General features: G+C 34.7%; 1 protein-coding gene across 3 annotated transcripts in view; it reads left to right on the forward strand.

Annotated features, from left to right (window-relative positions):
* LOC106470339 (remodeling and spacing factor 1-like) overlaps positions 1-14,305 on the forward strand; it is a 77,851-nt gene that overhangs the window by 19,101 nt on the left and 44,445 nt on the right. For all 3 annotated transcript variants that reach the window (XR_002613178.1, XM_022399667.1, XM_013930899.1), the window contains exons 3-4: positions 8,961-9,053; positions 13,063-13,262. Coding sequence is in view for 2 of the 3 variants with exons in the window: in XM_022399667.1 (XP_022255375.1) it covers positions 8,961-9,053; positions 13,063-13,262 (293 nt within the window). In the remaining variant the exon portion in view is untranslated. The remainder of the gene's footprint in view (positions 1-8,960; positions 9,054-13,062; positions 13,263-14,305) is intronic.

Consider the following 14,305-nt stretch of genomic DNA (forward strand, 5'->3'; position numbering starts at 1 on the left):
TTCATTCTAGAATGAAAGAGGCATAATTTATATTTATTTCCTAATTTATTATGGTCGTTACAAGATCGGTCAAATCTACCGAACCCATACAGAGATTCATTACTGAAAATACCAGATAGAATGTAAAGTTTTTCTTAAGAAACATTTGATAAATATCTGGACATTATAAAGATTTCTCATGTGAAATTTGAAAATTTTCTGATGCATAAAAGTATTTTTAATCTTAAAATGAATATTACTTTGCATGACAGATAGCCAATATGCAAAAAGAAAAAACAGACATCAGAAAAACATTGCTTTATAAACCTTAAGACTTAATAAAAAAATCTGATATTTTGCGTATGAAACCATTGTAATGTTTACTGATAACCTGCCAAATTTCATTAACAATCACTTACTGATTTAAAAGTTATGACATGAAAACTATAACAACCACAAACTGGTTATGAGGTTGGTCCCAGGGACCGAGCCCATGTTGAAAGAGTTAAAGCATCACTCAGTTATTCTTGTAATACCTCTATCAATGTTAGAAATCACTTTGCTGCTTTTGAAGCTTTATTTCTGCATTCTTTCCCAACTGTGCAGGGAAGGTCTGAGGTTGTATTGTTTGTAAACCATTATATTTGGGTCATTAATCTTCTCTGGGTGTTCTTGTGATTATCAGGATCTAATGGATGTTAATTTGATGACATTAGCCATTTTTTTCTTTTCAAGAACAAACCAATGCTTTTGCACAGGCATTGTTACCTTTGTCTGAGGAGCAGGATATGACAAAGAGCCCCTGTCTACTAAACTTATTTCTCTTATTTCCCAGGTGTGTAACATTTTAAACTTTGAATTACTTTTTGTTACATCTGAGGGTTCTAGTATTTTGATATAAGATTGCATTTTTGAATCTATTTCTTTCTTCTCCCGACGTTTTGGTTGTGGTTGTTGCTTATAAAAATATTTGCAGTTGTCATTTGCCTCGCTTTAGATCTTCAGGTTTGTTTTTGGGAGGTATCTTCCACCCTGTTTTCTCATTAGTATTTTCAACTTTCCTCAATAATATGCTTATTTTATGACTTTCTCAATCATTTCAGTGCTCCTGATCTACTTTCTGGAGCAACTGCTGCTTTACATGTTTCTCATTGTGCAGCACTTACTGACTTTGTCTCAATTGCCACATGGCTTGATTGTTTTGATTTTATATTCTAGAGGGATATTTTAAAATGACTTATCTCCTCCCAATGTTTCTAATGCCCTCCAAAGAGCACATTTCTTGCATGTTTATGTTTTTACAGTATATCTTCTAAATTGATTTCTCAATCAGGAGAAGCTTATCAACAGAGTTTAGTAGGGCTCATGATTTGCACATTACTCCTGGTTGTCATCATACTTTTCAATGTCAGGTTAGTAACAGCTGTCCTCCTACATTATGTGCTTCTTTCTGTACTTCTCAGCCTTTAATATCTGATATTACCTTGATATTTTTGTTCATTTCATGTTGCAAAATTTAGAAGCAAGCAGAGTAGGTCTTCTTGACCCAAACAATGACTTTTTTCCTTTCTGAGTGGTTCCTGATTTTAATCTTTTGGGGTGGCCATCTATGATTCTTTGTTTATTTGTAGAACCCTTCTTTCTGATACAGTACCTTACCTATTCTCACAAATATAACTATGCTCGTTCAGAGCTGCCCTCTCTATACAAAAATTTTTTCACATGGCACAAGCCTTGAGCTCTCACGTATCCCATGATCAACATGGTTTAACTGTGTCTCACATGTAGATCATCATGTTGAGTATCCTCCACCAATAGAAGTGCGATACACCCTCGTGACATGTGATTCCCTCTATTCGATTCCACCAAACTATCACTTCTCATTTGGCAGTGCTCATCTCATAACATATTTCTTTGTGCTCTTTTTTTAAAGTTGCTCTACCAAGCTGATGGCCAGGACAGACTTGAGTTTCATTAGTGTTCTGTAACTGTAACAACAGTATTTACTGATAGTTGCTAGTTTTTCTGACCTGTTGAGTTGCTGGTCACAAATTGGGAGATGCTGGTTCTCTGGCAACTGCTGAACTGTTGGTTAGAACTGATAGCCTTGCTCACTCTACTGCTCAGCAAAGTATTGGCATTGTTGATAGTCTTGTACCTGCTAAGTTATAGGTTGAAACCATTAGCACAGCTGTTTTTGCTGCTTGGCAACTTACAGGCTGTTCACTTGCACATACCAAAAGTGAAGCATATGCTCTGCTGTTCCTGTACCAGATGATGTGCAGTTAGAGGGATCATTGGAATAGGCTGCAGCATATAAACTATGAGAGGACTTGGATAATACTGTGGCTTCATTGGAAACCAGTGTGATTGTATCACAGTGCCAGGATGTGTGAGTAGCTGTTTAACTTTCAGCATAGCTTGAGCTTGACATGATGGAGGTACTGGAGGAGGATGGCTCATTTTTGATGTAGCCACAATAGTCATTGCTACAGGCTTCTTCATATCCAGTGATTGGCTAAAAATTATCACTTTGTACTTGGCCACAACAGAAACTGCTTTTGTTAGGGTGAGGATACCTCTCACACCCAGGTGGTGACTCATCATCTCACTTGGAAATCTCTTTATGAACATATCCAAGAGTAGGTCTTAGTGATCTGCCAAAGCCATTGCAGCATAAGCTTTACCTGCAGTAGATGCAGCTTGTCTGCATAAACAGTCAGTTTCTCTGTGGTGCTTTTTTTCCTGATGGATTGTTTGATTCTCCATGGTGTTAAACCATCAGCACAACTTGACCATGACTGTGTCCCAGTCTTTTTCTTGCACCTCATCTAGATGCTTGACAGAGTCCAGGTCTGAATCATCTAATCTCAGTCAGGATCAAGCATTGAGCTGTTCCCAGCTGTTTTCTGCCTGAAATATAAGTTCAGTTCTTCTCAGGTGGTCTTATCCAAAGTTGATGTTTTGATAATCAGACTAGTGTTGGCCTAAAAGTTTTTTTAGACCACTTCATATGATATCAGACTCACCAGCTGCCATTCCACTCCAGTGACTCTCAATTGCCTGTGCTTCCCTTGTGCCAAGATAGATTCTTAGGGGCAATGCTCAATCTGCCATTCTGAGTAAACCACATATTAGGTGATCTTCCTGAGTCTGTAGTCACAAAGTGGGGATATTTGCAACATTGCAAAAGTCTCATGTCTGGCAGTGGACTTCTAGACTCACTACTTCTCTTGTATAAACACGTCTTCAGTACTTCTACTTGCAAAAAATGCAATTCTTTGGGTGAAAAACATTTTTTTAACTTATGTAACTCAAGAGTTTACAATACACACACATTAGCAAAAATATAAAACATTTGTCGTCATCCAAAAAAAGCAAGAGGTCAATGTAAATGTAAAATTTCTGTTTTATTTTTATTTTTTATTTGTTTTAATAAAAGTTACTGAAATGTAAAAATTAGAAACTTATTAGGTTAAATAATAATATTAAAAAAATTTCTTCACAAGGTATGCTCTTTACCAGCTCATGTATTAACATCATTCAATAATGACTTGAGCTATGTGTTCACTGTGTAATTTGTAGCTTGTATCTTGGGATTATTAATTAGACATGGTTTAAAGACCAATAGAACAATAAAATGAAATATAAGCAGATGCAAACTACTACAAGCCTTAAGCTGTTAAGAATAAATAATTCTAATTTTCTGTTACAATCTGTAGTCATTGTAAACAGAAATTATATAGGTTTATTTAGATTTATTTTTGGTGGTTACAGGGTCAGTTAAATTGATCAAGTTTGTATAGTGTTAGGGCAGAGAAGATAACAGATAAAATATAAAATTTTACTGAAGAAAAAAGCTTTGATATTCATATAAAAGGTTTTGGAGGTTATGCAATTGAAATTTGAAGACTTGTAATGTTTACTAAAAGATTGCTAAATTTTATGAATATACACTTACTTCATTAAAAATTATATTATGGATGTTTTTATAGTTATCTAGTGGTTGCAAGGTCAGTCAAAGTGATTGAGCCCGTGTTAATAGAATTAAATATAACATAACTAACTTAATGGAAAACATCTCATTTACCTATAGTGTCCAATACTACTCGTGACATCATTCTCATTCAACATAGGAGAGACCACAACTTCAAGATTTCATCTGACCTTCAGTGAAGGATACAGAAAACTTCAATAAAATCCTGTGGTCATGGCACCAAAATTTCTTCCATCTACTCTGTGGTATTATCAGGGTAAATGGATTTCTGCAAAAGGTATTAAGTTGGTCTGGTTTGTAATGGGAGAACTGGCAGAATGAATTGTGAAGTAATACTGAATTTCATTTAACTGACTGGGTTTAAGCTAAGAAATAGTCTGGACATAATGTGTGATACAAAAACAGTAGACATAATGTGTGATACAAAAACAGTGTACATAATTGTGATTGACACTGGTTAGTTGCTTTTTACTGGTCTTATGAATCAGTTAACGTATTTTCTTCCCTCAAATTGTCTTTCTGTAAACTAACCATATGGTTTAAATCTGTTGTTTCTGACTTATTGAAAATCACCTGATTTACCCGCAGCAACTTGTACTACGTATGACTGATCATTCTTAAAGTAAGGAAGATTGCTACCTCAAGATATCATGTGATCCATAGTGAAGGACACTGCTATTATCTAAGTTCTTACACGTTACAGCAGTACCCACCACACAGAGAATCGGTATTATCTCCAAAGAACAACAAAGGCAACTAAAATGGAGTAAACTTAATGGTTTTCTGGATCATGTTATGCAAAAGCTGCTTAGATTCAGAATAAATAAAAAAATTGGAAATATTCAGTATTAAAATAAGAAGACCTACTTCCAAAACATACTTACCCTCTGCTGCCACTTTAGCTATAACTATTCCTCGATATTGGCTTTGCTTATCTAAGCATTGGTCTTGAATGCTCTAGTCTTTTATACCCCACTTAAATGCACTTGGCAATATCTGTTTTTTGCAAATCCTCCACCTGTGTCAGTGCGTCCTCTATCCTGACATTATATATAAGAACCTCACTTAAATACTGTAATTATTTTTTCTCGACAAAGCATTGGTCAGTCACGTTTTTTCTGATGAAGTGCTGTAGTTCATTCCATTATGAATTGCGATTTTCACGTCACCTTGTGGATTTCCATATAATTATAATTTCCTTTAAAAAAAATTGGACATGATCTTTACGGGTATGAGTTCCTGCATTACTGTTGTTAGCACGGCGGTTAATCTGACCTCCCCTATTTCTACCTTTGTTATCTAGGGTCTCTCTGAGTTGAGGCTGTCTGTGTTTGGATTCCAATGGATCCTTACATACAACCCAGGCGTGTTTTCTCCTGGAGCCTCTGAAGTTGCCTTTTTTCTTGATCCTGGTTATTCTGGGGAGAATTTGGACTCAGTTTTTCTGATGCTTTTCTTCACTAAGTCGGCTTCTCATGAGTTCGATTTGGATCAACCACCTCCTACTCCTTTTCTTCAATTAGTCATTTGGGTTATGAGATTTTGGGGCTTTTCTCCATGACCCTTGATGGTGGAATGGTCAGGGGAGTGGGGGGGGACTATTTAGTTTTTCCTTCTTCACCTGATATTCCTGGTTCATGCCGAAAGATTTACTGTTTTATTACATGATGGGATAGATATACCTTGTACCCTTGTTTGTTTGTTGCCATGCTTTGGCTTTTCACCTCCAGGAGGGCGTATTTTTTCAATTCCACAGACTAAAATTGTTTAATTTTGGATATGTGGGGTTCCAGGTTGGTTCATGTGATCCCTTTGAACCAATCATTTTTTTGGGGTACATGTTAGATCCTCACACTTGCTCTGTGATATGTCTTCCTCCTGCAAATTGTTGACAGCCATTCAGTGGTCCCCACATAAATTTGCAGACAAATGGGGTCTCCTACTGATTTCTACCTTGGTTAGTGACTGCTTCTGTAGAGATACATTGGCTGTAGCCTCTGAGTGTTATATGTGGCTTCTTTTTATTATCATTTGATGTTTGCGGGTGTCTCAGAGGCTTTTGTATTGCAAATTGACATCAGTCATTTGCTTTTTTGTTGTTGTTGACCTCTCGACCTTCTTTGGCTCTAGCAGCTGAATAGACCTTAGTTTCAGGACCACTCCATTTGGGCCGACCGATGCCAACGGCATTGGTATCAATCTAGGTGAGGTGGGGGCTGAGGGGATAAGGTCAGTTAGAGTGAGGTTATAACTATTTATGGATACATGGTATTCCTTCACTGCAGATACACGGGCACTTCAGATTCTGGTATCGAGGTTGGTTTTCCATTCAATTCTCCATCTCCATTATCCTCTAACCTTGAGGTATTTTCACCTCCACCTGAACAGTGGGGTGTGGATTCTTGTTTCACAGCTATCAGAATTACTGATCATGGGGGTAGTAGTGACAGTTAATCCTTTTCTTCTGGGATTTTATTCCTGTTTATTTGTTGTGCCTGAGACAAGGGGAGATTCGCAAATGATTGTTGTTCTTTCTCATCTCAACCCATTCTTCTTTTCTCCCTGGTTCACAATGGAGTCCTTTCTCACCCTATATTGGCATTCTTCACCAGATCTGTGAATGCCCAAGTTTGAGATTGAGGAGGCATTTCTTGACATTCTCATAGTGAATTAATCTTGCCTTTAGCTATGTTTTACATACTGGGATCAGGTTCTGCAGTTCACAGATCTAGCCTTTGGTCTAGCATCAGCACCATATGTCTTCTTCTAGGTTATACAAGTTTTCAGCATGTTTTAGGGCTGGCTCAGCCACCTCCCATTCAACTCCAGGCTGTGGAATGGGCAGCCAGACTCTTACTTACAGGGATGGTTGTATCTCTGGGTTTGTGAGCTTCCCTCAACTTTCTTGAATTTTTTGGAATGAGGACACATGCTATCCCTTCAGTGATCCCATTGCAACTAATGGATCTTGAACTTCAAACCACTGGATTTTCCGATCTCTTTTACTGGTAGCAACATCTTAGCTTTTGAGTGGTGGTTGGTTTGGATCACCTATATTATTAGCATGTGTGTGTGTGTATGTGTGTATTAATGCATCTGTATATATGTATTTGTGGGTGTATATGTATGTGTAAATGTATGCTGCCCCTCAGCACATAGTTTCTCTTCACAGATACTTCACTTCGTGGATAAGGTGTGTATCTTCAAGGTCAGGAATTCCAGGGTATATGAATGGAGGACGAATCTTCATTCTGCATCAGTAATTCAGAACATTTTGCTGTCCAACAGGCAATAGTGCAAGGTCTAGATATTTTGCAGGGGAATATCCTCATGAGACATTTCATCAATTCCAGTGGTCTCTTAAGTTTGGTTCTTTCTCTATGGGGGCCTATTCCAGTCATATCAGCCTCCTGGCTTGCCATTTTCCTGGGGTGATGGATTTCATAGCAAATTGTCAGTCACAGACTTTCTCCTGAACAAATGGATTCTCTCTGGTGCAGTTTTACAACAGATTTGTTCTCACTTTGAGCCTCCAGTGATAGCTTTTGCCACTCAATGATACTCACCTTCAAGCTTTTGAGTCTCCATTACCTCATCCTCAGGCTCCTACCATTACCACCCCTCCTACCTGGGTTACTAGATCTATTTCCCAGATGCCGGTAGGAGTGGCACCAACCTCTGCAGGAGCCTTCTCTTAATACTGGTTCAGCTTTAATCCTACGCTATCCAGGTGGAGTGTACTTAGCCCTTCGTATGAACAGTATCGGTTTGTATATTGTTCATGGGAGGAGCTCCACTATCTCCTCATAATTCTGAACATGAAGTGATTACATCCTAGGTCCTTGGTTGAACACAGTGTTCCACGTCCTCCCCATAATTCTGGGGGCAAGTGGAATGCTACTTTCCCACTCAGTTGGAAAGTGAGGATGAATATCCATAATTCCAGACGTGATGAGTTCTGTTCCGAGCCTCGGGTAGTACCTTTTGGACTTCTTCAGGTGGAAGAGAAAGTTTGTCCATTTCAGTGTTGCTTCCTTTCTCATCGCAATTCCAGTGGTTCAGAATGCATCACTCTATGGCTACAGGTTGGGATCTAATCAAAAGTATAACTATATATAAAATTGTGGTCCAATTGCCCTAGCCACCAACATGGGATATAGGGACCAAGACTCCTTAATTCCAACCCCAAGTTGTGGAACCTTGGCTATCTGGTTGGGGCTGGCCTATGATAATTACTCATGTACTATTCCACTCTTGATACCAATATTAAGTTCTGGGTGAAGAGCTTACCTGTTCTTAATGTAATGTGGTTTCCCCACTTGGGAACCACTCTTATCTTGCTACACCCCTGTTCTATACAGATGCTTTCCTTATGGACAATGCCCTCACCAGCCCATCTACATTCTCAGTGTGGGATTCTAGCTAAAGTGGCAAGTATGTTTTGGAAGTTAACATTTTCCTAAATTGAAAATATATTTCCAATAATACTTACCTCCACTGACACTCTTCCACCTTTCTTCCCCACTAATAGCCAATATTAGTGACTGGGATGGTGTAAGTCTTGAAAAAGTGATTACATTAGCTGAGTGAGGTTCTTATATACAGTGTCAGGATAGAGAATGCATTAACGCAGGTGGAGGAATTTGCAAATTAGATATTGCCAAGAGTATTTAAGTGGGGTATAAAAGACTAGAGCACTGAAGACCAATGCTTAGATAGGCAAAGCCAACATCGAGGAATAGCTAAAGTCTCAGAAGAGGTAGCTATTATTGGAAATACATTTAAAATTTAGAAGTATGTTAACTTACCACATTAGCAAGAAGGCTGATAAACTTTATATTTTTACTTTTTTTTAATGATTTATATTTAACACTGCTGCAGTTTCAAATAACAAACTTATTTTATTCTTTTTTCATCTGATGTAGCTTTTCTAATAATTTTATTTAGTTTACTGTTATGATAGAACAACTTTTTTTTTTTCTAGTTTTGTCATCAGTATTCAAATGTTGATGCTTGGGAAATTGAAAGATTTGGCTATAAGAAAGCCAAACTTTCTGTGAAGCTTGAAGCCTTGAAAGTAAGTTTTTCTTCTTACTATAGCTTTATACAAATGATCATTAAATAGCCTTATATATATATATATTAAACACTTAAATATATTATAGTTGTAAATTTTTCTGTTTTAACATATGTATATTGATATGTTTTGCTGATAAAGCTTTATAATTTTCAACAAATGTGTCAAGAAAAGTATTTATTTATATAAATATTTTGCAATGTGATTAGTTAATATTAATTCTGATCAGAGCAAGCTATCTAAAACTTAACCTTTTAGTGAGTATAGCCAATTGAATACACTTTTCTTTTGTTCTTTTTCAAGATAAGTAGCTAGCACTTAAATTTATGGATTCATTATTATTCTATCCAGAAAAATTCTTCCAATGCAAATGATTGTAATTTGTTTTGAAGTATATGTTGAAAGGGAATTAATGATGTACATTTATATAATATATATTAGAATCATCATCTATTTTGCAATTTATGAAATACATATTAGTTTTATTTCATAAATCATCATATTTTAATTTGTTTTCTTATAACATGTTGTTCAACTTTTACCAATATAACACTAAATTATTATAATTCTGGTTAATTGTATGAAAATCCATAATTGTTTGAAAAGACTTCTTGATTTGTTGAAGATTCGTTTTTAAGGTTGTACAAGTGTAATTTACAAGTTTTCCACTTCCATCATTAAAACTGTAACATATATAATGCAACATTGGTATCCAAATAGCATTCTTGTTTTAGTTGTATAGTTTTACTTAAAACCTTTTTTTTTTAATTAAGCCAGAACTCTGCACAATATACTGTAGAATTGTAGATTTTTCTAGAAGTGAAAACTGAGATCAAGTCAGATTTAAAACTACATTACTTTAAGACATTTGTAGCCTCAATTGCTGCAAGTGTTCATTTCATTGGCTTTGTCAAAACAGAAATTTGGATGACTCTAAATCTGAGCAAAATGACCTTTTAAATCAGAATTCATTAATTCCCATTTTTCATTGGATTTTCCTATTTCTGTTTTACAAAAGCTTGTAGTATTTGAGAAATGGGAGTTTTATGGTTGGTTAGAGCTTCTACCAAATATGTAAAGATACACTCTGATCATTATAATTGTAAATTAGGTCTGGGTGGAGTGTAATGGTTAGCCCATCAAACTGGATGGGAAGGTCCAAGGTTCACACTGCAGTATGTCACTTAAGACACTCACTCTTGCAGCTGTGGGGACATAATAACAGTCAATATCACTATTTAGTTGAGAGTAGCCAGATAATAGGTGGTAGATGCTGCTTACTGGTTACTCTCTGTCTGGTTAGCAGTTTTAAACTAGAGGTGGTTATGCCTAATCATTTAGCCCATGTATTGCATAAGGTATAGTACAAGTTGACAATACTAAATATCAAATTTAATTGTATTTTTGCAAAAAGAAACAAAAAACAAAACAAATAATAACAATAATAATAATATTTCCAAGTACAAAAATTACATGCTGTTATTAATTTCATGGATAATTTTTATGAATATTTAATATTGATATACAATTTCAAAATATCATAGAAAAATAATTTTGCCAAAACTAACCATATATCAGGGCTCATTTTTAAGGAAATTTCCAGGTTGTCCTTCAAACAACTTCACCTGTATCAGAGGTTGTCTGGGGAAAAAAATGCAACATGTATATACAGACCCTCAAAAAAGATCAAATTACAACAATATTGATGTACAAACACCTGAAAAAAGACCCAATTTCAAGAATATTGATGTTTTCATATCTTATTTATATCCAAAAAATACAGTTAATGTTTAGTTGGGAATTTTGCATCTTTATTCAACTAATTTTTGATGCCTTGTTTCCATTGAAGTTTCATTACATTGAAAAAAATAAGCTCCTACCATGTTAATATTACATAGTATCTTAAGGAAACAAACATTCAATGACCTGTAAAACTTTTAAACAGAACAGTGATCTTGGTTCAATGTTTTCATTCTAACCAGCTTGGCCTGCTCGCCAAGTACAGAAAAGTACAGCCTGTAGAAAGACTAGACTAGCAGAGGACCTCTCATACATACTACTATACCATAATATGTGCACAATGCCTGAGTGCTGCACATAAACACACACACACTGCTGATGTGTATTGTCATTCTAACACGTAGTTTGTATTGATGTGGAGAGAAGCAAAACTATTTTGTTTTGTACTGATCCAAACTTTCATAAAATTTTGTATGCAGTTATCATTGTTATGTTCTGTTTAATTTGTGGATTTTCCTGCTTTTCTCATGGTACCTAGGCCTTTCGTATTTGTTAGACTGGATTGGTCGTGTCTGTTTAACATTATCCTTAGGCCTATATGTGTGTAATTGAAAGGGGGTCAGTATTTGAACTGTGATGATTAACAATGAAAATTCTGAGTTTGATTTTGTAAATTTGATTGTTTTAGATCCTACCAAAGGTTTATTGGTAAGAAGTTGAGACAGCCATGCTAATTTTATTGTTGGAAGCATCTATACTAGAAATTAATCGTACTAAATATTAATGTTGTCGGCATACATTTTTGTTGCGAATTTTCGGCCACCTATATATGCATACAAACCTCGTGCAATACAATGTGTGGTAATGTTACTAAATGAGCTGTATACACTGTACTGTGTTATCACTTATAGCCATTTATACTCAGTTGAACTCCATACAGAATTTACATGCATAAAGCAGCACAGAGGCATAGCTTGTCCATGATAGAAAGTTTAGTGACTAAAACAGCATTATTAGCCAATCACAAAAGTGAACTTTTCCTAACATTTCCAGCCTTATTGGTGGATTGTACCAACATTTCTCTTGTACAAAGTATAATCTTTTTTATGCAAAAATATGGACCAAAAGATATTTTTTTGTGGGTGTTCAAATTTTTGAGCACAGGAAACAGGTACAACCAGCCTGCCAACTACCAGCCAAAAATCAATAAATAAATACAAAATGAAGATGAAAATAGTTTTGTAGTGTTTTTGATTTGTAGTCTTTGTTCTTTATTATTTATTACCTGTCACTGCATTACTATGACATTTAGTCCCCAATAAAATTGAGCAAAGCCAAACTACAATTATTTTTATAAATAATTATTTTCTGGTCCTTGAGACTGCACTTAAAATACCATGTGACCCACAACTAGCTTAAAGTTGGACAGCTGTGATTCATACCGTAACTATGGCAATACTCAGAGTTTGTATTGATACTTCCTAATCTGGTTGTAAATCAGTCTGAATGTTATATTCTTTTCCTGATTTAATAATATTCTACAGAACATATGGATACTTTAAATTGGTAACTTTAGATAAATAATTGCTTTGTTTCAATTTGAAAATAAAATCTAGAGCTATTATGATAGCATAAATTTGATTAAGACTTTACCGTATTGTTGTAATGTTTTCATATTTGGTTGCACTCTTTTGGTAAAACTAATACTGTATCCAGTCCATGTAATGATAATGAATTCATTTATTTCTTCAGTAACATTTGTTACATGCTATGTTTACTTTGCTGGCCTAATTTTAAATAATCTTGTAAACACAGAAATGCCTTAACTATCACTCTCTCACTTGTACCTTCTCACTGAATCACAGAACTAACTTAGTAACTCATTACTTCACTGATTATCGTATTTATAATGTACCCATAATTACCCAATTTCTAGGTAATTACATCATCATCATTATCATTAGCTCCCTCTAGCAAACATTAAATTATAATAATAAAAATAAAACTTATAGCAGTATGTTGCCTTATAACCTTAATATTTCTTGTGCAAAGCACTGATGTATTGTCTTTTTTCTGGAATAAGAATAATTGAACTGCTTTGTTAATTGGGTATCTTTCTGAGCACATAGGCAATTTTATATATTGTATACTTCTCAGAAAATGTTGTCCAAAATAGTGGTTACATTGTATTTTGTATAATAATCAGTGTAACTTGTAATATGTATTATCTTATTACAAAACATAACATGTATGTTTCTTTTTTTGATAGAGATTACTTGAAATGCAATTTGACACAAATTCAAAATTTAAAACTGGTATAAATCAACAAGATGCATCCAATTTGAGATTATTACCTGTTGGGAGAGATGTCAAAGGTCTCATGTATTGGTATCAAGTTGATGAAGATTTGAATCTGAGAATATATAGCGAAGAAGCTGAAAATGAACGTTCCTGGAAATTATTGTGCAAGTAAGTCAAATGTGTAACTAATATTTAACCACAATGTTTAAAACTTCTGTTGTTTATTTGCATTTTATTAATTACACAAATCAGATTATTTATTTCATTTCTGATTTATTATTAGAATTTTTTAAACTTTTCATGGAACTTTTGGTCTTTCTGGTGAGGTAATCCGTAAAATTTTCTTAACTCCAAGCAGATGCTGCCCATTTGTTTAATTTCTGACATAAATTTGTTTTAACCCACTCCACACAAGTCAGGGGTCAAAGGTCATGTCATCGCGTTTGTTGACTTGCATTCAAAATTTTATTGAACTACTATTTTATGAATTTATGTCAACAAGTTTGGTATCAAATTGTAGATTATAATTCAAATTTTAGTATTATACATTATTAATTTCTTAATTTAAAAGTAATTAAAAAAACATTTTAACATCGATTTTTGTGTGTTACAGGGTATGTTGAATGCAGAACTGGTTCAAATTAGATGTTTGTGATGTCCAAGTTTCTTATGAATTACGAACTCAAAGTACTGATATTGACAACCTAGAATATAAAATAAAAACCTCCTATCTTTTCTATTTGCTGATATATATCGCTCATGTACTGTATTAAACACAGTGGGCCCTGCCCACTTCTTTCCATTTTTGGAAACACTTCCTAATACACATTTACTTCTGTCTATGACTTGTGAATAACCAATTGAAAGCTCAAAATGTCCCCTTAGTGAGTTTCTCAGCCATTTTGAAATATTATGATGTCAACTCATTCTTTCAATGCAAGACTTCAAGCTGATAAGTTGAGTCTTTAGTCTGCTCAAAATTTAATATTTTTTTAGACCCAAATATAGCTTACTTACTAAGCTTGATAAATTATAGTGGAATTCAATGGTATTGATATAGTAATTTATGATTTTTTGTATTTCAAATGTATATATAAAACCTAAAAATAATCATTTCGTTTCACATCCTCCACGTACAAAATTTGATAAGGCTTAGCAACCATGGGCAAGCAGCAAATGAGTACAAAATTCAAAACTAGAAGAGATAATTA

Source organism: Limulus polyphemus, unplaced genomic scaffold (assembly GCF_000517525.1).
Source record: "Limulus polyphemus unplaced genomic scaffold, Limulus_polyphemus-2.1.2 Scaffold103, whole genome shotgun sequence".
NCBI lineage: Eukaryota > Metazoa > Arthropoda > Merostomata > Xiphosura > Limulidae > Limulus > Limulus polyphemus.